Genomic DNA, 26376 nt, shown 5'->3' with positions numbered 1-26376 from the left:
CTTGTGTTGTATATGCTTTAGTTGCAAACATTGCTGCAGAGTTTTTTTTTTCTTTTAATTTGTCCCTTATGTTCTGTCATATGTCCTCATCTCTTCCCCTGGATAAATTTAGAGGAACCTTTTTTGGCCTTTTTTGCAGTTGGCTTCTGAATTTGAATGTCTTTTGCAGGATCCACCACACAGTTTTTATCCTGGTAATGCTTCAGCAATCTTCTCCAGAGTGCACTGCAATTCAGTAGCTCCCTGTTACCTGCAAAGTACACACAAGACCATTGTAAACAGAAAATGAATGTGGCCCAAAGTTAATCAACATTTGAGGCAGTGCTCTAATTTGTATTTTTTAAATTAATCTTAAAGTGGATTTGTTTTGTGCTCTATTTCCAGAAAACATCACAAGCCTAAACAGCCCGACAGCCAACACCCCTGATTGTTCAAGAGAATGAACTCAAGGCCAACATTGTGGTGTCACAATGCAGGCATTACAACACATCCTGGCATTGTGTCGATGTCATTGTGTGAAAGAATGTGTGAAGCAGGTGTGGAAGCATGCATCATCAAGGCAAGGAGGATAAGAAAAATAATCTATTAGCTGTGGTAGATTTCATGTTACAGCCTGACAGAATTATTCTTTACCTATGATGCAGAGTCCCTCCTGTGCTCTGGTAATGCCCACATTGACCTGGTTGGGATCCATGACAAAGCCCAGCGTCTTTGTGAGCCACGATTTGGTGGGCTCGGTGTCAATCTCCGGTCTAGGACAGGAGCGCACGGTAGACAAGATCACGTAACGCCATTCACTTCCTGTGGACAAAAATAAGCAAACCGCAGAGTCTGTCAGGAAATGCGTCTCTTCTTCGTTATGCATGTCTGCTCTCACACTCTGAACTGGGGTTAATGCTACAGTCTGTTTCCAATGCTTTGGAAAGTATGATCTATATAACAGGTTCAATCTAACAGCAATGCCTTTAAATTTGAGTAACCGATTTAAGAAAGTGCCAGGTGTAGGTGTGCAAATGCCGTGCCTTTATCCATGATTGTACTTCGCAGTTACCCAAGTTACTCATCTCTTTGTGATGTACTTCAGACAGGTTTGGTGACTATGGGTGTAGAGACTGGCACAGGTGTGGAAACTAAAAATGTATTTCAGCACTTACTGCTCCTCTGGCCTTAAATCACATAATCTTGTCTTAATCCCTTTAGACATGATAAATATGTATGGTTTCACTGGTGTGTAGGGGCAGGTTAGGGTGTGTGTTTGTGTGTGTGTGTATGCATGTGTGTGTCATGCAGAATTTTGAATCTGTTCAAACTACATAAAATGGATATAAGGGACATGAGACGTGACAGCCAAATGCTTTTTTGGATTCAAAAGAGGTGAATCTTCAACGTTTTTTGTCTTTATTTCAGTCCCGATGTCCCACCGTTTGTAAAAGTACTTCCACATATTTGTATGAGGAGGACATGACCTCTAAAAAGGTTAGTACAATATAAATACCCCAGGCATGAGGTAACACAAGTATTTTTTATTAATCCCAGTCACCCCCAAACTGCCAAGTGAGGAAAAAAAAAACATCATGGTTAAATTTTTGAAAGTGCAAATCAATTCCTCTCTGAGGGACATAAAAAGCCATTCATACCTTGACTTTTCATGATGGTGCTTACTGTGACGTTCTGAATTTTCCGGTCAGAGAGGGTTTCATTTATCTTGGACACCTGAGCATTGTACGGTGTCAGAATGGCTATGTCACCTGGATCCACTTGAGCGAGAGAGATTAGGAGTGAAGCAATGCGCACCTGGGGCAAGAAATAAATAATGCAATGCAATGAATGTAAACATAAGACAACTCATCTTACTGATGAACAGCATTCATGGTCAAGACAGCAGGGAAATGGCATACAATATTACATTACATTACATTATTGCAATTTAGCAGACACTCTTATCCAGAGCAACATACATAGATTACAATTTTTTACATGTTATCCATCTCTGCAGCTGGATATTTACGGAAGCAATTTTGGGTTAAGTCCCTTGTCCAAGGGTACAGCAGCAGTGCCCCAGCGAGGAATCAAACCAGCAACCTTTTGTTTACAAGTTCTGCTCCTTACCACTGTGCTACACTGTCACCCTATGATATGTGTCCTACGTTTCAGACATTCCTGAATCCAATACCCACTAATATTAGAGAAACCACAAGTTTCACACTTTGTGAAACATACACATTTCAGAGTGGAGGATAAACAATAAATTTGATCCTTTTGCTCACCGCCTGTTCAGCCTCCTCTAGATTTGCTTTTGAGTTTTCGTTTCCTCGCTCTGTGGAGACCACCAGGCTGACCTCCCTCCCTTCCACGTGCCCAAAAATGATGGGCGTAGAGTGCTTGCTCTTAGTCTGCAGAACGCTTGGTCTGCGTGATACAGCTGTTTCTAGGCGGCCTTCATAGAACTCCTTAGAAGGAAACTCGCAAATGGATTCATGCTGAAAAGATAAAGGAGAAGACGGAAATTAAATTGAAGACTACAATGTATAACAGTGAAGAATAAAAAAGGATAAGATAAAAAGTACTTTTTAATTGTTCAAACACATCCTATTTATTTCTTAGTTCAGTCAAAGGCATAAAAGGCGGACTTTTTGCTGTTTACCATAGCGATATTCTGCAATTCCACATATCTGACGTTGATTCTATTTTAAATATTGTTTTTATTATATATGATTTTATTCTATATGATGACTATATTGTATATGATTTTTAATGTCATTTATCCTTATATCTGAAAAACACACTGTGCATTTTTTTTCTGTATTTGATTGTTGTCACATACACCACATTTGTCTCCTATTGCCAACACATAACACTGTTTAAAGGAACCCTGTGATGGAAAAAACGTGTTTCTGAAAGGTGATCACAAACTGCATGTGTGTTAGACCGAATAGGGTCTTAGTCCCATTACAAATGCAAAATTAACATGTAACCAAAAACTTGTCAATGAATTTATCATCCTCAATGAATAAAGATGTACGAAATACAAATACAAATTAACTGCACCATGCTAAAAATATTTTGTAAATGGCTTAAATAAAAAAATATTACTTAGGTCAAGACAATAGTATTTTTCAGTAAGGTGCTGCCATACCATCCTGTACTGTGTATCCAGCATCAGTGCTTTCTCCATGTAACGCTCAAACAGGGATGTCCTCATGCCCAACCTCTTGACAAGATCACAGTGAACAATTGGCTGTAATTGCTTGTGGTCACCAAGTAAAACAATCTAAGATGAGAGAGAAAGAGAAAAAAAAAACACAATCATTCTCAACCCAACAAAAAAATAATTCTTTTACACAGTAATTGAATCTATGTAATGTAATGTCAAACTCATCTGATCACCTGAAACACTACCACCTAAATTTCTTATACCTTAAACTTTGTTTTCCTTTAAAAAAAATCTAATTGAATGGTTTAATGCACTTGTATCTCTACCAGCTAGCTTATACCTTGTCTAACTATTGAAACTTGGTCATGCAGCACTTCCAATATTATTGACTCCTTATATGGCTTTTTGCTTGTGTTGTGCGCTGCCGTACTTGTCAGTTGCTTGGGATAAAGCATCTGCCAAACGAAGGAATGTAAATGTAATGTACATCTGATGTCAGCACAGCGGACGGGACATTTCTTGCCTGTTCTGGTTTGTGGCTGACGAGCGGGATGAAGGCTTCGGGTTCGGTTGCCATAGCGCACTCATCGATGAGAATCTGCTGCAGGTTCAGGGTCTTGGTGAAGTTTGGATTGGAGGCCGCAGTGCAGGTGCACAGAACAACGTCGTGGTTCAACAGCTCGTGTTGGCGGGCTTTGTTGAGCAGCTTTTTGTAGCTGGAAACAATATTGTAGAAATGTTAATAAAAACAGTTCATTCTGCAGCCATAACAAGGTGTTTATAACACACTGAAGGAGTCATGACTCATTATCTGAATATTGTTCTTACATCTCTCAATGAAGAGAATGAATTTATGTATGCAAATAAAAAAACATGCAAAAAAGTTGCTAAATTTTGATTTATATAGCCCACCTGATGGGGATAAACTTGAATCTTGCAGGTTAAAAAGTTTACTGAATTCCAGTTGTAGAATGGATATAAGTTCATTAATTTTACAAACAGGACAATATCAGATGCACAGGGGCACGGTGATACATATTTCCCTGTAATCCAACTACCTTTCAACTTCTTCATCAGGTAAGTCCTCTCCTCTTTGAATTCTCATATCAAAATATCGGATTTGAGTGGCAAATGGGTTACCATCCATCCGTATCCGGTGATGCAGTGTAATGGATCTGGAAAACATATTATTTCAATGAATTTAGTGATGCTCAAGCCAGTTTATAGACAGAAATATTAATTTAGCAACATTACTGAGGCATATTACATCCACATTGGACTGGATCTGGGCTATAAACTGTTGTTAATCCAAAGTGGTATACTACCTGAGTTCCTCGTTTGGCTTCTCTTCACGGAAGGTTTTGCGAGAGAGCTTCAGTTGACTGCCGGGGTATGGAAACTCAAGCATCTCCATCTGTTCACTGTAAACCCTGAGCGGTTTCAGCTCATCTTTGAATTTCAGAAGTTGCTCTGCAACATGAAACCCGGGTGATCACAATTTACAAACTTAGAGCATAGATTCAGCCATGGGAGGGCAGAGGAAGTTAATGTGCTGGTTGTAAATAAGTTACAGAGGGTGGCTGTTGTATATTGTTATCAGAGGCCAGAAATTACCTTACATTACATTACTTTAGCAGAGTTTCTTATCCATAGTGACTGCCAGTACAAAAGAACAGAAGCGCCTCCGTTCAAGTTGAATGAGCAACAGTGTCAGACCAGGCTAACAACACTCCCAAATCATTGAGCGTGAGCATAACACTGTTCAAGCCCTACCCCAACTTGTGCATCCTGACTAGACAAGAGAAGGCAGGTATTCTACCATACATCAGATACATCCAAATGTACAGCAGAGCTTCAATGTTCACTGATGTACCATTTGCAGTTTCAAATTTCATGGCAAGTAGTCCTTCCTATTGCTGGCTCTACTCTCCTTTCTGAGACTGCAAAGTGCAATGCCAAATATGCACTTGTAGCTTTCTTTTACTTGGTACATTTCTGTACTAATACTATATCATTTTTCTGTTACAACATCACAGAATGCAACCCACAGAAGGCCTAAGACATTACCAGCCACAACATCCACAGATTTGTTGGACGGCCCGCAGTACAGAACACATTGCTTCCGCGGAGTCTCTCCATCATTGTTTTGTCTCTTTCTTGTAATTGTAGTCGTTTCTCTTTCTTGGTTCCGCTTGAAGAATGAATATACAATATGGACTCCAACAACTGTTTTCCCAGTTCCTTGATAAACATGAACCAAAATGGTTAGGTCTTATATGCATATAATGACGACAAAAATAAAATTTAACTGTCAGCTGTATTGTGAGTTTCATATTTGTATGTGTGAGTATATGCATTTCTGAAGGGGAAACTTCAGAAAATCCACAGCTGAAACAGAAAGCAGTCCCAGTGTTTTATACCTGGGGGTCCTTGAATGAGAGTGAATGGGCGTTCCAGTGCCTTGCTGATGGCCTCTCTTTGGCTTTTATTCAGGGGAGGCAAGCCCACTGATGCAGGAATTTTTATTTCAATGTTGTGTTTCTTCCTTACAGGACCTGCATGAGCAGCTGAAAGAATGAAAGGTACAATAATGGTCATTGTTCATAATCAAGTGTAATTTACACTTTACAGCACACTGTTCTTAATTCCATCACTGTTTTTATTTAGTTATTCATTCATTTTTTTCTTAGGTGTTCACACTATGATATACCACTGAATTCTTTAACATACTTTCATTAGTGAAATGTTAAAACCTTGCGATGCTTTATAGTAATGGGTAATATGCTGCACTCTGTGACAATTACTTTCCTGAAGTGTTTCAGATTTTGGGATTCCCCCCCCCCCCCTTTTTTTTGGTATGAAGAGGAAATGAAGAGGGAGAGCTCTTATTAACAGCATATTTGTTACCAAAATAAATGAATTATTTTCTTAGAAACTGTAAGTCATCTTACATCTGGGGCTTGTGCTGTTGCCAAGGGCAATGTTCTTCACAAGTTGATTGGCTTGAACAAGGTTGTCAATGGTGTCCTCTTTGCGTCTAAAAATAAGACGTCATATATTCAGTGACGTTCTGTGTCAAACATTCCATTTCTATTACTTTCATTTCTTTTAAGCATAATTATACACAATACCAGCACACACTCAGCCTGCTCTGTTCTCTTGATGTCTTTGTATAAGCACCACAAGACTTACACATCAGGTAGTAGTTTTGGGATCAACTCCACTGTGAACAGTGCATCCCTTCTGAAGACTGGAACGGTTTCCATAGACAGCTGGTTGATGCGGAAGTCTATCTGTACATAGGACAGCCGCTTTGCCTCTTCCTCGTCAGTGACTCTGGTGGTTAGCCCATGAGCGACCCATACGAAGTATCCAGTATCCGCCAGGTCTGATGGGGGCTGATCTCCTCTGATGCTTTGATTGACGCCCCTCATTCGAATGCACAAGAAGCAATTCAAGAGATCGCACTCGATGGACCACTTTTTCTTCTTCTCCAGCGGCAGACGAAAGACACCCTTTGGCATCTTCTCCTTGGGGCTAGATTTCCACATCACTTGCACATCCTCCAGGACGATGCTGTCGTTTTCTGCCACGGCGTTTGAGGCTGACTCCATCTCACACAGGGGTTTCCAGATTTTCTGGTACTCCATGTAGTTGGTGTACCGGCTCTTCGAGGCGCGGAGCGCGTATTTGGAAAAACATGCGGTTGGGTTCTTTACGTGCTCCAAGCAGATCTCAAACTTTGGAAGGATGTTCACCAGCTGCACCACGGGGACCAACAGCCCCCGCCTTGTATCTGTGCCCAGCTGCACCTGGAGAGTTTCCCCAACCTTTAGATTTAGAGACAATTCGACGTAGTGCTCCAAGTCGGCTTCGTTGTTCTTGGAGGAGTTTCTCGACACAACCTGCCAGCCGCCGTCGGACTCAGGGCGGTTGCTGCCATTCTTGGTGATGCTTGAGGTGACTTTCTGGACAGACTGCTGTACTTTCTTCCAGTTCTCTGCCCTGAGAGCAGACAACAAGTCTTTCCACGTGCTGATTAGGACTGATGTTACGCGCTGATCAGGCTGGGGCTGTTTTAGCTCGGAGTGGATTTTGTTATTTGTTAAAGAGTACACCCTTCTTGCCCATTTCAGGGTCATGCAGTGACTGTCTTCATTGTACTCTGGTTGGTCCATTAACTGCAACTCCCTGTACATTATGGACAGCGAGTTTGGCAGTGAGTCTCGGTTTAAAGGAAAGGCCACATAGAAATTCTTTCCAGTTGGAGACACATCGACAACAAACGCTACCTTTCCTGAACTCTGCTGGCTCAGTTTTGACGCCAGCAACAGGGACTTTGCTTTTTTGTCGTACTCGGTTTGCCTCGCGTATTTTTTCGAGAAGTCTGCGCAAAGCATGTCGATTTCTTTCTTTCTGTATCCGACCTCTGTGTTTTCAAGGACTGAGTGCAGCATCCTCTGCACAATTATATCCATGTAGCGACGAATGGGTGAGGAGGCCCAGGTGTAGGAGTCCAGCTGCAAATCATAGTGCCCAAGCCTGGACTTAACTGAGGAGTCAGAGCGAAGGAAGTATGCTTTCTGCATAAGTTTCCTTAGTTCAGTCACCGCAGGCAGCAGTTGGGGGTGGATGTCATCTGTTGTAATCAGGTCGATCATTCTGTATATATCCTTGCTTTGGGCTGCAGACTCGAGATTCTTTAAAAAGGATGTGAGCACACTGAAGGTATCATGACTGACAGGCATGACTGAGTTCTCACAGACTCTGTTTTGTTGGTCTGTTTTGTCAATTGCCATCAACATCTTATGAGATCCGGATGCTGTGAGCTCCTGTTTTCTGTCAAGACATCCACTCCCATCGAGGTGGTAAGAAAGGTGAATGGACAAAGGTATCAAGGAGTCGTGCTTGTCTTTTAGCTGGCTCATCTGCTCTGGGTCGGGTTCGTCTTGACATCTGACTGGCGTCAAATTCCTCGTTGCCTCAATAGTGATCAGCCGATCAGCCACAGCGTGGTTAAACATGATCATGAGCTCCTCCACCATCCTGTGTGACCTTCTGTTGCCCATATCCACCTTCTCTTCAGGCTGCTTATAGCACCAGTCTGCCAGCAGTCTGGCCCTTCGGTGAATCTCGGCAAAGTGACTCGCCATGGCAAGGCAGCCCTCCAAAGTGTCACAGCTTTGGCCTCTTCCGCAGCCCTTCTGGATTATTTCCTCAGCGTCTTCGTAAGACATCTTTCTTTTGGAACGTATCACCGAGAGGGTGAGCTCACAGCTAAGGATCTGGTGCGTCGACTTGTCAACCACCACCATCAGTGAAATGGCGTGTCGGTCGCATCCGGGCAGAAGGCTGAAGTAGTCTGCGCTCAGGTACTTGGGAAACATATGCGCAGGCTCCTCTTCGGGGGGATAGAATGTCGTCCCTTGCTGCTCGGCGTATTTGTCGATCGCACTGCCCTTGGTCACAAAGCTTGCAATGTCGGCAATGTGGACTCCTACCTCGTAAAGTCGACCTAAGTCTCTCACACTGATGGCATCATCCAGGTCCTTTGAACTCACTGGATCAATGGTAAAAGTCATGTACTCGCGATAATCCTTTCTGCCTTCTCCATTTGCTTTTAAGCTCCTGTACTTGTTCAGCTCTTCTTGGACAGATGAGGGAGGAGCCCTTGACAGTTTGTATTCTATTTCTAAAACTTCTAGTCCACCCCCTAAAGTTGTCACTTTTGGCAGGACTTTCACAACAACTCCCAAAGGGTTTCTAAACCTGTGTCGCCACTTCAAGATTTTGACGACAAAAAGGTTGTTCCTCTTTGACTCCTCATTTATCTTCACAAACTTTTCTGGCCTCAAACGTTCGTCTTCTTTGTTCCGGACTGCAATGTAGTAGGGTTTGTCCTTCCAAAACGGGGTGTATATTTTGGAAACGCAGTTGTTGATGGGAGTCATTACCTGAGGATCGTGGACATCGATGGTACAGACAAACTCGGGTGAGTCTTCTGTTTTCAGGATGCCTATCACTCTACCACTCGGCGGAAAGCTCTCGCTGTTTAATATCTCAACAACAACCTGATCTCCAGGTAGAGAGCGACCAACGTTCTTTCTGCCGTTGATGTCGATGCGTTGTGTGGGCTGGTCGAGATCTATGGCATAGCCTGAATCATACCTCTGCATAATGATCTCACAACGCTTGTAGACATGAGGGTTTGTCAGTAACAGTATTTGTAAATGTGGAGCAGAGCAATCTCTGTGTGATTCTTTTTCCTGGCCGTAGAATTCTGTTGCTTCACTCAACTGATCCTCACGAATGATACCCAGGAGCCCTTCAGAGGTTACTGAAACCCTGACATCTCTATTCTCATCCAGGAGTTCCTTCAGAATGGGGTCTTCGATGTCCGGTATATCCGATGTTGATGATTCAGTGTCGCTGCCATCATCCTCCACTCTCTTGGCGAATCTTGAGATTTCCCTCACTTCTTGTTCCACGTGGTCCTCCGTGAGGTGCCGAGGTTCAGCGCTTCTCTTCCTGATGCACTGCTCGATGTAGCTCTTCCAGATCTTCGAGCACCTCCCGAAGTAGCACAGAGCCGCGGCGTCCCCCACGACCACGACCTGGGACTGCGCTCTGGTCATAACAGTGTTCAGCACCCTCGCATCGTTGAAGAACTCCAGGCAGGCCGTGTCAGAGGAGCACAAGCTGTCTCGCGTGTGAACGGTTGTCATCACTACGACTCGGAACTGCTTGCCTGTTGAATAAGGGGAAAAAAAGCAACAACAACTGTGTAACATGTTTCAATAGTGACATCTACAGCGGGTTGGAATATTTGTACACCAACATAGTGACGGAGGACCATAAATTCCCCGTTTGTTCCTCTTAACCTCAGAATACCTTGCACGTTTTGTGAATTCTCCACGGTTATTCTCCCCAGTTTCAGTTCTCGTAACTTCTCCCTGATTTGAAGAACCTGTTGCAAATGGGTTATAACAGAGAATTGTGGAGGATTCATTACACAGAAGCGCAGACTTTGTTGTTCATACCTGACTGTACTATGTTGTCAAAAATAAATTAATGGAGGAAACACATCATGTGCAAGGTCATGTATGTAATGCATTTTAAGATATATGTTCAAAGTAGAACAGTATTTATGGTATATACTCAAATACTATATAAACAAGTACAATATTTATGCATATTTTGGCATTAATGAATCCAAATAATCTACATAATCTACATAAACTACTACATTATCTGCACAGAATAAGTGAAATTAATGTTTGTATTGATATGAACCTGGAATAAGAACGTTCATTTTTAATACCTGCTTGCCTTCAGAAAGAACACAGACCATCTTCTCATCTTTTTGTCCCCACTCTTCAGGCCATTCTTTAAGCAGTCTCTGCACTACGTCCACAACACATGCAACCTCGTCGGGGTTGTACCAGGACATCGTCGCCGTGTCCAAACGGCACTCCCCGCAAACATGGTGGAACCTCAGAGGATGGCACTTGGGGTGTGGAGGCACGTTTCCACTGGCCTTGATGGCATCCCGTGTGCCGACGTAGAAGTGAGCGGACACAAAGTCCACTATTTCCTGAGTGGAGCGGTAGTTTTCGTTGAAGATGATTCTGCTTTTCAAAGCCACAGGGTTATTTTCTTCGGCCTGGTAGTAGTGGAAGAGTCGATTGAGCAGGGTGTGATTGGAGCGTTGGTCCTCGTCCACTGAGAAGAGCTTTGGCCCCATCTGCATGTGATCTCCAGCTAAAACCACTCGCGTTCCTGCTCCCGCCAGACCGAGGGGTATCAGAGCTTCACACTCCAGCATCTGAGACGCCTCATCGATCAGAATGTGGGAAAAGTAATCAGTTGGCAGCTTCAGTTTATGGAAGTGTCTTGCTGTGACCGTTGTCGTTATGACAACCCGATGCGAGTCCAAGGTGGATCTTTCAGGGAACCTGAAAGATTGGCGATCATGGGAGAGATTGCAGTACTGTAGCATGGTGAAATCGGTGGTGCTCACAGGCATTTTGTTCGCCTTTATGCGGAGAGGCCGAGCAAGAGGGTGTCCAGATTTTACATGATGGTGGAGATCCTTGACGTACAAATCTGCAGAGCTAAAATAAGAAAGAGATTAACTTGCCTTTGTCTTTTAATGAAAATTCAGTTTTAAAAGTTGATGTCAAGATGTACATGATTTACTAATACATAGTTTGAAACTTGTTGCTGTCATTAAGCAAGTATTGATCTGTATCTTTATCTTTATTGATCTGGTCTTTACATTATTATTTCAATATTTTATAGTCTGTACTCATTTTAAAGGTAGTATAAATTACTGAATGTATTACCTATTTGTATGGGTACATATAAGGATTCTGGTGCCAGGCTGGCATACCAACTCCTTGACTGCTGTGGCCAGAGTGAACGTTTTCCCTGTTCCAAAGGGTCCATAAATTAGCAGGGGTGCCACAGTCCTCCTGCCATCTGAATCCCCAAGGATGAAAGACATGGCGGCACGCTGCTTAGTGTTGAGCCTGGGGTATTGTCCGTGGTGCTCCGGAACACAGCACTGCCTCAGGTCTGGTAAAACCATCCCTACATGTGGAAGGAGGTCGACGGCCTTGTGCATCTCGCAGAACTGCAGGCGGTTCAGCTGAAACTGGACTTCCATCTTGCAGGAAGTGCCGTTCAGGAGGCGCAGTTCAGAGCAGCAGTTTTTGGAGAGCTGCAGGTACAGTCTGTTCTCACTGATGACATCTGGGAGAATAACAGCTTCGTACACGCGATTGCACCGTTTCGCCATAGATGACAGAGCTACAAGGGCCGACCGGACCTCTCTCTTTAGGATGAAGCCTTCTGGCGTGTCAGGGGTGAGCATGTATGACACAGGGACTGCAGCAAAGAGTTCTCCACTTGGAGCAGTCTTCTGAAACTCAGGCAGTTGGTCCGTCAAGGAGATAATCACTCGAAGACTCAGTCTGAAGTTTTAAGAAAAAAAAAAGAGGAAGTGTAAGCATTATCAAAAATCAGCAACAAGGCAGAGCAAATCATGAGCAAATCATTTTTCTTTCAAGACCCTATAGTACAATGCTGAACCAAGATTACAACATGCTCTGCTATGAATAAAAAGTCATATCCTAAAACCGTCTGTCAGAGCTGTTCTGCCACACTCAGGTATAATGGTCACAAGTACAAATCAGTTTTCCATTACCTGGACACCACCTCCTCTTGCGCCAGCTCCTCTGTGTAAAGGAAGCTGTGCATTCTCTCCCTGTAGTTCTGGCTGGTGATGGAGATGCTGCTCTCAGATCCTGGGCTGTACTGCAGGTTTATCTGAGGAGGCTTGTACTCCTTCAGTAGCTCTACCTCGGCCTCACTCTTGTTCAGACAGGGAATGATGCGTCTGTTTCCCTGGTGCCACCTCTCCAAACTCTGCACTGTAGGCATCTGGCGCTCTGCTGCCTCCACAGGCTGGATGGAGCTGTGCTGGCCTACTCTCACCTTAAGCTTCTGCAGCAGCACTGGCCTCATGTCGAAGTCAAACACCAGCCACTGCTCATACAGGCCTGGGCTGACAGCCTTGAAGGAGACAGGAACATCATAGGACATGTCTGAGGTGCAGAACCTCTCTCCAACGGAGTACGTCCAAGGGTCTTCATCACTGATTTCACCCAGAGTGAACGTGGCTCCAGGCTGCTGTTTCAGTAAGGCAACCTCCATAAGGGGCCTCTGAAAAGAAAAATAAATGGGACAAAATTTTAGAAAAATGCTCTATTCAAAAATTATGTGGTCAATTCAAAATTTGTGTACCATCACACAGTTATTAGAAAAAAAATGAATACTAAAAATACCCACATAACACCCCCAATAACACCCATTTTAAAATCAGAGCTAAATTCCTACCTCTGACTGTATTGTGAAAGTCCATTTGAGAGGCAAGAGTTCCTGTTGACCATAAATAGTCAAATCCTTGTTGCAGCTGACAGTGACACCAGGCACCACCTCGGACATCTTAACAGAGGGATAAATGGGCATTAATATGCTGACATGGCTCCACATGATTATCGGGTGGCAGTGTGGCATAGTGGCAATGAGCAGGTTTTGTAACCGAAAGGTTGCTGGCTCAATTCCCTGCTGGGGCACTGTCGTTGTACCCTTGGGCAAGGTACTTAACCCAAAATTTCCCCAGGAAAATATCCAGCTGTATAAATGGATAACGTGAAAAAATTGCAACCTATGTAAGTCGGTCTGGATAAGAAAAATCTGCTAAATAACAATAATGTAATATAATATAATGTAACATTGCAGTTGTGAACGGTTAGCGATCAGGATAAGCAAGTGGGCCCTTACGATGAGGATTTCGTTCAGGGTGCTCCTGTACTCAGTCAGGAGGCGGTCCTGGTACGAGAGTAAGCCCTCTGCCTCGGCTGCTCTGGCTTTCCTCACTGCGGTCCTGTGCCTCAGACACCACTCCAGCAGCTCTCCTTCGGAATGCGCTGCGGTGCACCTGTCCCCGTACACACACGTCGAAGGCCTGCGGAAGCAAGTCATAAAACATCACCACCCGGGCGCTCCTGCTAAAGCGCTATCGGCCTCAGATCACGCAATCACGTGCTGTGCAGTTGGATGAATTCACAGCTCTGTTAACATTGTTTTTGATTTGTTGTTGCAGGTAGTGGAGGGTGTTTCGTGATCACGTGGGCAATTCGCTCTCAGTTAAAATGTCAATTATTCTACATCTAGGAAAATTAAACAGGACAGGTAAATCACATCTTAGTTAGGTGCTGGGCAATCAGTTGTCAGTGCATCAAGCGATTAAGCCTGTACACCGTTGAGCTGCAGACAAATATTTTATCACTTGAAGCACCTTGAGCTGTAAGAATCCCCATCATGTAAGTCTGAGCCTACCTGTCACACAGCTGAAGCACGTGGTTGATGTTTTCAGGTGGGTCGCGATATTTCCACTCTGTGGTCATGTCCTCAGAGATCATCCTCTGGTGATCCAGAGAGGCGCAGTGGTTCATGAAGCTCTCAGGGGAGGAGAAATGGAGCTTGCAGACTTTGCAGTAGAGCTTAGGCTGGGAGTGAGAGGCTGCTGCTGCTGGTGAAGAGTTGGCCTGCTGGTTCTGAGACAAATAGAGCAGCTCGGAGCGATTCAGGCCTTCCTGGCTCTCGGCCGTCCACACGGCCATCTCTACTGAATTGTGGGGAAACCAGCATCGGTAAGGTCCGCGCTGGCAGGGGTCTCCTCTCTCCACATGCCAGCAGTACCGAAACTGTGTGATGTTCAGTGGGGGGAGGGGTCGTATTTCACTGTACAGAATTATGCCGTTTTCCCCTTGCTGGAAAAGAACCAGTATTGGCTTCCACGGGTGCTTGTTTCCAAAACAGTAAGCCATGGTTGGTCCCTGCGGGGTCAGCGTCTGGGGGGAGCTGTAAAAGCAGGATTCACAGAACTGGAGGAACGTGCCGGGGAAATAGCTCAGGATCCTCTCCGCCACGCTGAGAGGCCTCGCGTGAACCCTCGGGCTGGGAAACTGAATCTGTGCGACCAGGGCGATGAGCTCGGCGTGCTCCAGGTTTCGCCTCTTCTGAAAGTCCCACACCGCGGCCTCCTCCGCGCTCCTCGCGAAGGAGCACCGGGTGCCGTGTCTCGTGCAGCCCCGCCCGTCCTCAAAATGCCAGCACACCGCGTACCTCTGCGGGCTGGGGAACCCTGGCCGTCGTGACACGGGACGCCATCTTCCTGTGCCACCTTTCTGTCTGGCCAGGAGTACATCTCCAGTGCACTGATGACACACAGGAATAACGGAGTACGTAATTTCCGTCTCCTGCTGGCAGCAGTGTTTGCAAGCTAGACGCAGCTCGTGAGTCCATAGTATGTCGTTTAGGACTGAGCTGCCCCAACCAGACTGAAGTGCTGTCATTTTTGGTGGTGTTATTCCATTCAGTCAGATGTAATAGTTCTGAAATAATAATGATAAAAAAGATTTAAAGTAATTTTTTTTCCAAGGATCTGAGGTTTTCTAAAGGTCATCTATATGGTTCATTTTATAAAACAAAGGCAAAGCAAACATAGCAATGATCCTCCACCATTACCTATTTTTTAGGCAGTGACATCCAAGCCTTAGTTTGGTGATTTGCAGTTGAAGTTGCCTGGTATTTCACTATAAGACCACAGTCAAACCATTGTCTTTAGCTTTTTATACCTTCTTCTTTTTTCTAATTAACTAATTGTTTTACAAGCTCATGCTGCATTCAGCAGTGTTGGTCCCTGACTTCTCTGAAATATGAAGATAAAACTTTAAATAAATAAATTTAAATAAATTTTATTGCGGCTGCATCTAATTGCCAGGGATGGAATCAGTAACAGACTGTACTTTTTGCTCACCTCATTGCTACAACCTTTGCATTCATACAGGTGTGGCGAAGCGAGCTCACTGATACAATCTCACACACCCAACAGCTGCGGGGCGCTACACGTCACACAAGGCTCTCGGCCATTGCCAGGAGATGAGGTTCTTGCCTCTTGCTGGCATCTTGCTGACCAAGCCACTCTGGTGCACCTAGAGACCGATTTTTGATTGAATGTTTCTCGTCAATGATTACCTATGCATATATTCATTTTGGGATAAAACACAAGTGCTTACCATCATCTATGCATGGGTTAAAGATCTCCGGCGTGCAGAGATTGTAGATCAGGCAATAACTTATTACTAGCGGGCTCTGATATTACCAGACCGGAACGCAATTTTATTAAAAAAACAATAATCACTGACGTGGAATTTCTTCGGATGAATTTTAACCAATGGTGGCCTGTTTAGGCGACGTGCTGGCACGAGAGCACTGTTCTTATCCAATCGGCAACTAGTTTCAACTTTCTGTGAGGCGGTGTCAGGAAGTATTGGCGGGGACTGTATAAATTGATTACTGCATAATAGGCTAGCATACATTCAAACATACGGAGCGTGGAAGCGGAACTTGTGAAGGTTGGCGCAGACATAAGCACAATAGAACGGGGGATGAAAATTAAATGGCGATAGGCTTGGTTAGATGAAAACGGTAATGACAGACAAACGTTCGGCGTATGTTGTCACGATTAAAATATATATATATATATATATATATATATATATATATATACAGTATGGGACAAGCGGCAAAAGGTATTGTCTCGGCATGATACAGAACAGATCCCTCACACAAAGCAGCTGTTTGGGCTCTGCGTTATACGCCGGTGTTGCCGGGAGCTGTGGCCACTGTACCTGCTACCGCTTCATCCATCCAAGACCGCGTGTGCAATCATAAAGTCCGCATTTATAGCGGAACATGACCTGTCTTTCAGGATAGCTGATAAGAAGATCTTCTGTTGACATTTAGCACGCATTAACTTAAACCAGATCACTTCCATTAACATCCCACGACAAGGGTCCCCTTCTGTCACTGTGCTGTTTTCATTCATCGCCCAAAGCTGTACGTTTAAACTTCAGCCCCTCCTTACGAGTATTTACCTTTAGGGACTCAGCTGGGCATGGGCGATACTGTACAGATAACACTAAAGTGCATTTTCAATAAACAGAGTGTCTTTAACACTGCCACTTGCTCACGCACTACATACTACATTAGCAAAATTGTTTTCTCTAATTGTTTCTAAATAGCTCATCTGTGTGGTCCCATAAAATGTTAGCCATCAAAACAGCAGACAAACTAAAATCCAGATCTTACCTCAGTCTCCTTCAAATCACCAGCCTCATATAAACGAGATGATATTAAAAAAAAAAGACAGATGCTCTCTCTTTAACAGATCACTCCAATGACAGTAAGTGGTCTTGCGTCACGGCATGGAGTCGGCACGTTCATCTGTACCTTCAAAACAAACACTGTGCAGCTGAGGATGTGTCTCCGGTATTTATTCTGCCCACAGTCCCTGTGCCCCTCCTTGCAACACAGCATGTGATGGTTTCACTTTTGGGAAAATGAAACCTAAGAGCCGTATGTGATCTGGCGTTCCTTATCACTTCCTTTAACCCAGTATACACGTCTGGGTGAAACTGATAACAGCACCTTTTCTACACAGGAAACAAAATTATTGAAACCTAATATTTCTAATATTTTAGCAAATAAAAAAAAAAACAGTGCACAGCACAACTTGGACAAGGGGAAGAAATAAAGCACTTATACGCAACTACATACTAAAGGTTTTTTTCAGGCTAATAAAACGACACAGCAACACCGGAGGGTAACACAAAACACATTTTATTACAATTTCCAATGTACAATATTTATCCTTTTCTTACTGTAAACCTTACAGACTCTTTTTATTAAAGTGTAAACTATCTATTTACAGTGTCAGTTATGGCAGTTTCATATAAACACAATACCAAAAAAACTAGTAATAAAACAATTTGTTGAAAAGTTTTGAAATTGTTTTCATAATGCAATTAACAGCATGTGTCAGGGAAGGACTTCGGCAGCTAATGTGAAATGTCTTCCAGACATAAACAGTATGTATGTCACACTGACAGGCTGAAAATTAGTATCAATTTATGGTAATATTTAAAAAAATATTTAACCACTCTCTTGGGTTAAGAAGCCTGGAAGAAAAGTAAGGGAGGCAATGCTATTTACATTGTAGCGAAGACAATATATCTCCATGGCGACATAGATAAAACTATATTCCATATGTCATTCATATCATTTTGTTGTAGCTTATCAACAAAGCCATTAAATAGGAAGAAAAATACTGTTTTGATATATTTTGCATACATCAGGACTCCATATGATTTTTTTTTTTTTTTTTTTAAATGCGAAAAATGTGAAGGCACAAGCACTACCTCTCTGCACTGCATTTGAACACATTTCTTTATTTACACAACATCCTCCACTGGAAGCTGGGATATTTTAAGCTGACAGTGCGCACTTGCTTATCCCACACTGGGAATTTACCCTGTATCGCATAAAAATCCTGGAACTGTCATGATTTCAATAAATATTTTGAAGGAAGAAAATAAAAGTAATTTCTGGATCTTGATATACCGGTGTCCTGTTCTGGTCATCTTCACGATTTTAGATCTTCTAGTCTCTCATTTCACCACACTTTAATGATGTCTAAATTGCTGCAGACATGTTTAAATTTTACATGAGTGTCTGCCAGAACTGGTTTCATACTAAAGACTTTAAAATAATAACCCACATGTGTAATGCCATCGCCTGCTCACTGAACTGGTCCACCTAAAGATCCCTTATGCATGATCAATGTGCCCATTGTGACTTCTATCAATTTCAGTCCACCTGATCCTGACAAATGAGAAACGAAACGGTGTAAAATTAAAAAAAAAAAAAAAAAAAAAACATGAAATGCTCATTCCAGCTTGGGATTGGCAGGGTAACACTTCAGAAGCTTGGTATCAAGACATCTAAGTAAAACACTCCAGGTGGTTCTGACTCCAAAGCAGGCTGGTGTTTTTTGAATATTCAAAGCAACGCAATTTGCATCCTTGCTTTTTTATTGGCCTTCTTATTGCCTCTTTCAATGTTTTTCCACCATCTGATCCACCTCCTTCACCTCGATGACCGCGGTCTCCTCGGCCTGTGTCACGACCGTCTCAATGTTGCTGGTCGGCACAGCGACGATGGTGCCGCCGGCCCCGGCCACGTTCTGCAGTGTGGCTCCCAGCCCGGGCAGCGTGAGCAGCTGGAATGGGCTCACTACCTTGACGATGGTGCCGCCGTCCTGGATGGCGGCCGAGCTGAGGACGGTGAGGTTGGAGGCGTCGGGCTGGATCTCCACCGCGTTGGAGATGGCTGCCCCCGGCGAGGCCAGCACTGTGTAGCCCCCCAGGAGGGGTGAGCCGGTGGCGGTGAAGGTGGCGGTGTGCTGGGAGGAGCTGCCGATGCTGGAGCCCTGGATGGCTGTCACCACCTTGTCCAGGGGCAGACTGGTGAGCTGGGTGACGGGCAGCCCGGGGGCCAGGGTGATCTGGCCAGGCTGGCTGGAGATGTGGGCGGCCACGGAGGCAGGGCCGGAGGTGGCCCGAGTCAGCCGGGGCCGTTTGGGCGTGGAGGGCGTGGAGACGGGCGCCAGGGTCATCAGGACGTTGTTCAGGTGCTGGGATTTGCTCTTCAGCTCTTTGGCTCGTTTGCGGTGTTCGTCACACTGCTGCTCCAGGGCTGCAACAGAAGAGGGAGCGCCAACACAGGTCAACCACACCGCACGCCTTTATCTCCCCGCTAAACGACCTGCACTGGCACGCACCGAACTTTCTCCAGTAACACCGCGTATCAAAATGATTTTCTGATGTGTGAGCTGCACGTATTAAACCAATGATTCAACCCCCAAGTAAAAACACCAGCAGTACAACATCCACAATTCCACACGGCGAGTTTTTATCTTTTCTTGAACCTGAAATGATATAAATTACAGCAGTTCCTGTTACCACTTTAAAGTCCAGTATTATCTTTCCTAGATTTCCTAATCGGGGTAACACCAGTGCAACAACAACTAGCAGAAATGAACTACATCAGCATGCTCTCGCTTACCTACTAAGCTTCGTGTGTACTGTTCCCGGTATCGGTCCATCTGGCTTTTGTGGCTCGCCAGGACCTTTTTCACCAGGTCCAGCATACCGAAGTTCTGAACTATGTTATTCAACAGCACCGCATCTGTAAAACAATACATCCAGCCGGATTAGAAGAATAAAATAAAAACAATACGTCCCGGTCACGAGAGTGACTGCGCAACTAGAACCGTTTCAACAAACATGCTCGGCAACATCAACAAGGTAACTGTTCTGCTCAGAGCAAAAGTCTAATTAAAACTGATGTTTTGTGTAAACCCACATGAAGAATTCCAAAAATATGAAGAAAGCATGTAGTTTGAACAGGAGTAACTTCCATCCAGACATCATAAAGTAACACAAGTGTTCCATTTTCAAGGGAAATAAACTACTTTCTTTGTCTGTCCTAAGTGGGCAACTTTTAACCAAGGTGAGCAGCCCCATTGACATTAATGGTTTGTGATACTAACCGTTGACCTGCAGTGGAGGTTGCTGAATGCGGTCTTGCAGTCCTTTCAAGGTTTCCTTCACTTCCTTCTGAAACTCTTCAACCACGTCCTCCAGGAGCCCTGCAGCCTTCAGTTCTCTCCAGAAAGCCACTGTGTCCTCTGCATCGACACACGAAGAGAAAAGAGGCAATCACGCCGCCCGGCGTTTCTCCGGCAGCAGGCTTCCTGACTGATCTAACACATCTACGCAAAAGCAAGGTGATAACAAGACCTACCTCCTATCGTCGTCACCCACTCTGTACCGTCCTCTGTGGATTCCACTGTGAATATGGCTGGTGACCCGTTCACTGCAAGCAACAGCAGCTTTTTAACATACAACCACAATGGATTAACTTAGAACAAGTAATTTCCTTAAAATCAAGCAGTTTTTTCTTAAGCACTGTTAATAGCAGCGTATGTTGACCATTGCTAATTTTGTCTGTTCTCTGTTCCTCTGAGGCTATATTATTCACTTTAAAGTGTCTATGGAAAATTAAAAAATGAAGGCCTTGTGGGTACTCGGCACATAAGGAAGAAACCTTCCCGTCCTTGGATATATGTGCATCTGCAAAATTTAACACAGTGTGTTTAGTATGTGTGGCATTTTGGGGAAACTGCAGGAATACAACATTTCCTGGTTTCATCAGAAGGAATGCTGTAAAGAAAGTGCCATCCTAACAGAGTGCTGAGAGCTGGAACGTGACCGCCTTCTCTGAGAACTGTGAGGACGGTTACCGTCGGCCGATGACGGAGTGACAGGGTTAAACTCTGTGGACTGCTGGCTGCTGAAGGACGCCCTGTTGCCCACCAGATCGATCTTGGTGCTGCGGCAGGTGTTGGAGCACACCTTGGAGTGCTGATAGAAGTCCAGCTCACCAGAATCCATTATTTTCCTGTACAGGCAGCAAGCAAAGCTCAATGAATCAGGAACCATTAATGTAACTCATTTAAAATGGTCAAACAGATTGACTTATCATTCACTGAAACATTAACATTCTCAGATCACATTGATTAAAGTAGCCAAACCATAAAACACCAAGCAAAATTTGCTTTAAAAGTACCATTATACTAAATGACAAATGAATGTCAACTGTTAGCATACTCTAAAACACTGTAGTTGGATCTGCTGAAAAAATAACCCTAGCAAGCCAACCACAAGACATTTCAGAAGACCACAGTGATTCCATTTCTGTGGTCATTTTTTTAAGAAACTGTGAGGATTAAGACCTGTATGACACTTGAGTCTGTGTTGATGGAATCCCTACATAACGGGCGTACGCATTTAAAACCACACCTCAACATGATGCCATTCAATCGAATTGCTCTCTTCCAGTCCTTCAGCGTTGACTTTCCAGCCAAATGAACAAACTCCTTCGGACTAATAAGGATGTCATTATACTGCAAAACAAAATGGAAAGAAACGATTTCTCAGGATGTGCACTGATTTTTCAGGATGACAAAGTTCAGTTATGATATTATACAGGGCCCCGCACATGGTAAACATGTGACACAAACACAAGATAACAGACATACAGTACAGCTGAAGTGTGTCAGATATATGGATTGGAGCACCTGTCAGACTCACCTGAACACATTTGATGTTAATCCCAGGACAAACAAACTTCTTCCAAATCAACGCAGCTTTGCTGTCTCCACATGTTATGGGATAAATGATCTCTGCGTCCAAATTCTCCACTTCTTCAGACAGCTTCATTGCTGGAAGCAGTCAAAGAAAAACAAAATTACCCCTAATGTGCTAACAAATACATATTATTTTTCATATTCAACTCTTTTGTCACTTATCATGACAAGACATTATTCATACTTTACACAACAATACACACAACTCAAAGAAATGGTACTGACCTCAACCAGAACAAAATACCTAGAGCAATACAGACAGATTACCCTGCATGATTTTGAGAGAGTATTGTTATTAATATTTGCCTCAACATGGTAAACAGCCCACTCCATTATATACTGCCCCCATGCCATAGCAAAAATAAATATGTAAAAAGTTATTAATTTAAATTCTGAATTTGCATTAACCCGAACATTGACTTCTAGACTCTGTGAACCAACACTAACTACAGGTACCCCAACACTAATTACAGGTACCCCAGCACTAACTACAGGTACCCCAACACTAATTACAGGTACCCCATCACTAATATCAGGTACCCCAACACGAACTACAGGTACCCACAGTGATATCTGAATGTACTACCTATGACTGCTTCTTTCTCCAGGATGGGGGTAGCTGTAAATGTGGTGGTCTCGGTTTCATGTTCCATGCTCTCCTCTGTCATCTCTTCCCTAAACAACAAATGCAAACAACAGCAATACGATCAGGGCCCAGGACACACTGAACATGGCACGGTTGTGGGAAGAAGTACCTGTAACCCCAAAAAGACACATGCAGTAGAATAACTTGTCAAGAGGGTTTGCTGAGCTTATGTCACAGGCCATGCATAAGGGGCAGGGTGAAGCGCAAGCGCTTGTGTAACGGTTGCTGAATTATACTGACAGTTAAAGGTGACAACTTAAACACATGTGTGCTCTCTGTACTGTAAGCAGCGCAGTTAACAGGACATATATACACATGCTGCCCTGGATGAATTTTATACTGTATACAATATTTTATATATCTGTATTGAGCCCATTTTCCATTTAAAAATGTTTACTATTCATTGAAAACCTTTTGTAAAGACTGGGTGGGATGGTTTGGTGCACTCATATGAAACGCATAGACACAGTATGCATTCGATAAATTCAAACAAAATGCCAGTTGTGGTGGGGGAAAAAAATACAATTACAAAACTGAGAGAACTCTAAGTCATTTTTACAATCTAATTACACAAGGGCATTTCTATTAAATAAATTAGTGGGAACTTTCACTGGTAAATGAAAAATGACTGACATAAGTAGCATAAATAGCATGATTTCAGCTGTTCAATTGTTCATTAACCAGCTGATATCGTATAATCACGGGGCGATGAAACTGTTTAAAGATCAATTTACACCCATCATTTACGCCTACATGAAACTATGGAGCCATAACAATAAATGAGTGGCATTTTTCCAGTGGCATAGAGAATGACTCTGTGAGGGCAGGGTTATGAAGGACCGAAATGTCTTCTTGCTGATTCACAATCGAAAGCTAGGAATTATAGGTATAGTTACTTTCAGTTTTGATTCCAGCACAACACACAACTTACTGTTTTCAGGCTCATTTACCAGCAGTCACTGAGTCACATTACCACAAAGGAGAAAAAGGAATACTGTTTAATGCAGTGGAGACATACATTTATGAAGGTACTCTTCAAAAAACAGCATGCATGAAACAGAGCATGAAATCAAACTGGCAGTATCCCCTGGAACATGTCCACATCCCTCAGCAACAAGGAGGTGCAGGTTTTTTAAGAAAACTTTAATTGTACTGGCAAATCCATATTGGATGAACTGACTAAAACAGTGGGGGCTTTCTTGTTCCCCTTCTGAAAAATAGGGATAAGATGGAGCCATAGTGCTAGCAAGCCTTCTTCAGGATGTAGCATCCGGCTCTACACCAGGTCTATTCATTAAACCTGACTGCCAGATTAATCACAGAAACCTTCATTGTGGCGTAAATCGACATTCCTTTCGGCAAACTCCAAATGCCTACGGCGGATCTATAATCCACAACGTGAATTCCAACAGAGAGGCTCATACTCATTTAAAAAAAAAACATCAATCAACTTCATAATGCATAAAAAGCAGAGAGGAATGTCTAACAAAATCTGCTGTATTTTGTTACCAGATATTCCGCCTGTGATTAAACTCATACACTCTAACTGTGATCTTTACTGTTTTCCCCTTACTAAAGGTCTGCTCCTCTGTGATCCGTGGCAGCTGGGCTAGAAGAAAAAAAAAAGGGGGACGGTGTCAGTGGGTCTCCTGTCAGGGCTGGTGTGCTCACTCACCCCTGGTGGGCCAGATCTGTGGTGACCAGCATGGTCTTCACCTCCTCCACGACTGCAGCATCCACCGCTGTGTCGGGTGTCGTCACAACGACAACCTCCTCCACGTGCATGCTGACTTCGGAAGATGCCATGGCCGGAGATGTGGTCCCCCGGGCCAACAACACCTGGGGAAAAGCAAGGAGAAGGGCTGACCGTTGCACAGATACACGTGTGCTAATGTTTACTCAATTTAGCTGGCAAACCGTTGTCCCTTTTACACGATGACAGGCAGCACTGACACATCTGACAGTCTGTAGCTGACAAACTATTTGTCTTTTTCCTCCTAAATTGTGGCACTAGTACCCCCGAGAACGCGATGGGTCAGATCAACAGTTCGGTTTTTTTTTTTAAAGGATGTTTCTCAACCAGTATCTTACTGACCCACGGAACAGAATGGATTCATCTTCACAACCAGTTAGTAGCTGACAATCAGCAATTAAAACCTGAGGTGAACATCAAATGGATGCTGCTGTACTCAGGGAAACTCGCGTAACCCCAAGATTTATTCAGAGCTCCAACAGCCAACGTTACATGCTTTACAGAAACTCCTGTAAACTGATCTCGATTTCGAACCACAACTTGGATTCACAAGTAAGGCGACTAGCCAGGTAGCTGGCGTATGGCGAAGGGTTTAGTGTATGCGGGGTTACACACTATTGAAACTTTAACAAACTACGCCACCCTGACCCTTGTTCAATGGAAACAGCTAGCTAGCCGGCTAACTGAAAGGCTTGCTACTGGTTCGATGTTTAATTGCTTTACCTAGCTGTGCGATGTTACCTGGCTAAAGTTATCTAGCTAAGCAGGGCAACACTGCAACACCAGGGTTGTGTATTATATGAAGAAGTGGCGGTTAGCGTTTAGCACTGTAGTTAGCTAGCTCGCTAGCAGTCTCTTGCAGCTATATCGGCATTGACTAGCTAACGGGTAACTCAGCTAACGTGAACTAAAGCACAAGACAGAGTGGGGATGGTTTGCTAAAATGAAAACAAAGCAAAGACGCTATTTCATAATTAGCTGTTTGGGTACAATCTTAAAAAGGGGGTTAAAATTGTACCTGCAGGGCGGAGTTCCGCCAAATAAATGCAACATAGCTTGCTAAGGCTAGCTCCTCAGAAGATTATATTGTGGACAGCAAACGTTAATCTAGTTTGTTTTGCTGATAAAATGGAGGATAGACGGGGCCTAAAACTCCATCTGATGAGAATAACACGCTTCTTTGATTGCCGCTTCTGATGAGTTTGGTTGGGGTTACAATGATGCGGGGGTCGCGCTACACATTGGCGGCCATCAATGGTTTTATCGTCCCCAAGCGCTGATCCTGGATCGGTTTAGGCGTTTTTCCGCAACATATCGGGGGTTGGGACTACGGTCGGATCGGCTGATCCTCGATCGGTCGTTGTGGGCGAAAAGTTACCCTGAAACACCCAGAGATATATATTTTGTCACCACCCACCAGACGCACGGCGTACGCCAGACCGTACCGAGGTGCGCCGTCCTGACGCTCTGTAATCACCGGGCGCGGTGGGCCGTATCCGTCCGTCCGTACGGCGATCGCAGGGGTGTGCGTCCTGACGCTCAGCCGCCCAAATCACCCCACCCCCGAGCACCTTTTCCTAACGCAGATCATTCCGAAGAAACGTTCATCTTACCTTCTGCGTTTGGAGATTTGGGAAGCAGCGTTTTTGACTTTCAAACTGAAGGCAAAGAGGCTGTAAAAAGAAGCAGCGGAGAGCACGCCTATTAAACTGAAATGGTGACGCAGGACGGAAAAACAGAGCGGCCACGGGGGCGGAGCCTGCTGCGGTGACGTCACCGACCCGGCTGGGGCTTCTCTGAAAAAAATGTCAACTTCTGTAGTCCAGTATAAATATAAATACAATACTGCAGCGGCTTTATCTAAAAAACATTGGACAAAACGCAACTTCAGTCTGCAGAACAAAAAAAAGTGCGCACACATGGGTAACAGTGTAGAATTAATGTGCGCCTATTAGGAAATGCAGTTTCACTGTAAACGTGGAGTAAGGCTCAACAAAGTGTTAAAAAAAATCAAGGGATGTCATAGTCATTCCAGAACAATCAAAATAGGAATACAGTCAAATACATGCTTGTATTGAAACTTTCTAAAACACATCAGACCCATCAGGCAGTAGACACTGAAAGTATGAGAGCTTTGTGCA

General features: G+C 43.9%; 2 protein-coding genes across 2 annotated transcripts; both read right to left on the bottom strand.

Moving 5' to 3' along the window:
• Nucleotides 1-79: 79 nt before the first annotated feature.
• On the bottom strand, nt 80-15078 carry helz2a (helicase with zinc finger 2a). The gene is made up of 19 exons (XM_036531805.1): nt 14060-15078; nt 13502-13685; nt 13055-13162; nt 12363-12880; nt 11500-12129; nt 10476-11268; nt 10046-10121; nt 6347-9902; nt 6106-6191; nt 5575-5721; nt 5222-5395; nt 4480-4624; nt 4213-4329; nt 3678-3870; nt 3137-3271; nt 2268-2480; nt 1638-1794; nt 634-801; nt 80-250 (listed from the first exon to the last, which is right to left on the bottom strand). Exons 1-19 carry the CDS (start codon nt 15076-15078, stop codon nt 87-89), a joined length of 8583 nt encoding a protein of 2860 aa, XP_036387698.1. The 3' UTR covers nt 80-86.
• Nucleotides 15079-17575: 2497 nt separating this feature from the next.
• On the bottom strand, nt 17576-25939 carry gmeb2 (glucocorticoid modulatory element binding protein 2). The gene is made up of 10 exons (XM_036531220.1): nt 25849-25939; nt 24158-24321; nt 22423-22511; nt 21781-21911; nt 21490-21593; nt 20931-21088; nt 20432-20503; nt 20178-20315; nt 19691-19813; nt 17576-19321 (listed from the first exon to the last, which is right to left on the bottom strand). The coding sequence occupies exons 2-10, from the start codon at nt 24286-24288 to the stop codon at nt 18681-18683; spliced, it is 1587 nt and encodes a 528-aa protein (XP_036387113.1). The 5' UTR covers nt 24289-24321; nt 25849-25939; the 3' UTR covers nt 17576-18680.
• Nucleotides 25940-26376: the final 437 nt, after the last annotated feature.

This window comes from Megalops cyprinoides, chromosome 6 (genome assembly GCF_013368585.1).
Source record: "Megalops cyprinoides isolate fMegCyp1 chromosome 6, fMegCyp1.pri, whole genome shotgun sequence".
NCBI classification, from domain to species: Eukaryota; Metazoa; Chordata; class Actinopteri; order Elopiformes; family Megalopidae; genus Megalops; species Megalops cyprinoides.
Note: the sequence above shows the minus strand (reverse complement) of the source record. Positions and strands in the feature narration are given on the sequence as shown.

What these genes read in the sequence shown, in the direction of transcription:
- gmeb2 (XM_036531220.1), bottom strand. Translation starts at nt 24,288, where the DNA reads ATGGCATCTTCCGAAGTCAGCATGCACGTGGAGGAGGTTGTCGTTGTG. An exon ending in GGAGAAAGAAGCAGTCATAG is followed by an intron (nt 21,912 to 22,422) that starts GTAGTACATTCA and finishes GACTGCTTCCAG; the next exon opens with CAATGAAGCTGTCTGAAGAA. An exon ending in ACCTCCACTGCAGGTCAACG is followed by an intron (nt 19,814 to 20,177) that starts GTTAGTATCACA and finishes ATTGTTTTACAG; the next exon opens with ATGCGGTGCTGTTGAATAAC.
- helz2a (XM_036531805.1), bottom strand. Translation starts at nt 15,078, where the DNA reads ATGACAGCACTTCAGTCTGGTTGGGGCAGCTCAGTCCTAAACGACATA. An exon ending in CCCTGAACGAAATCCTCATC is followed by an intron (nt 13,163 to 13,501) that starts GTAAGGGCCCAC and finishes CCCTCTGTTAAG; the next exon opens with ATGTCCGAGGTGGTGCCTGG. An exon ending in GAATTCACAAAACGTGCAAG is followed by an intron (nt 9,903 to 10,045) that starts GTATTCTGAGGT and finishes CTTATTCAACAG; the next exon opens with GCAAGCAGTTCCGAGTCGTA.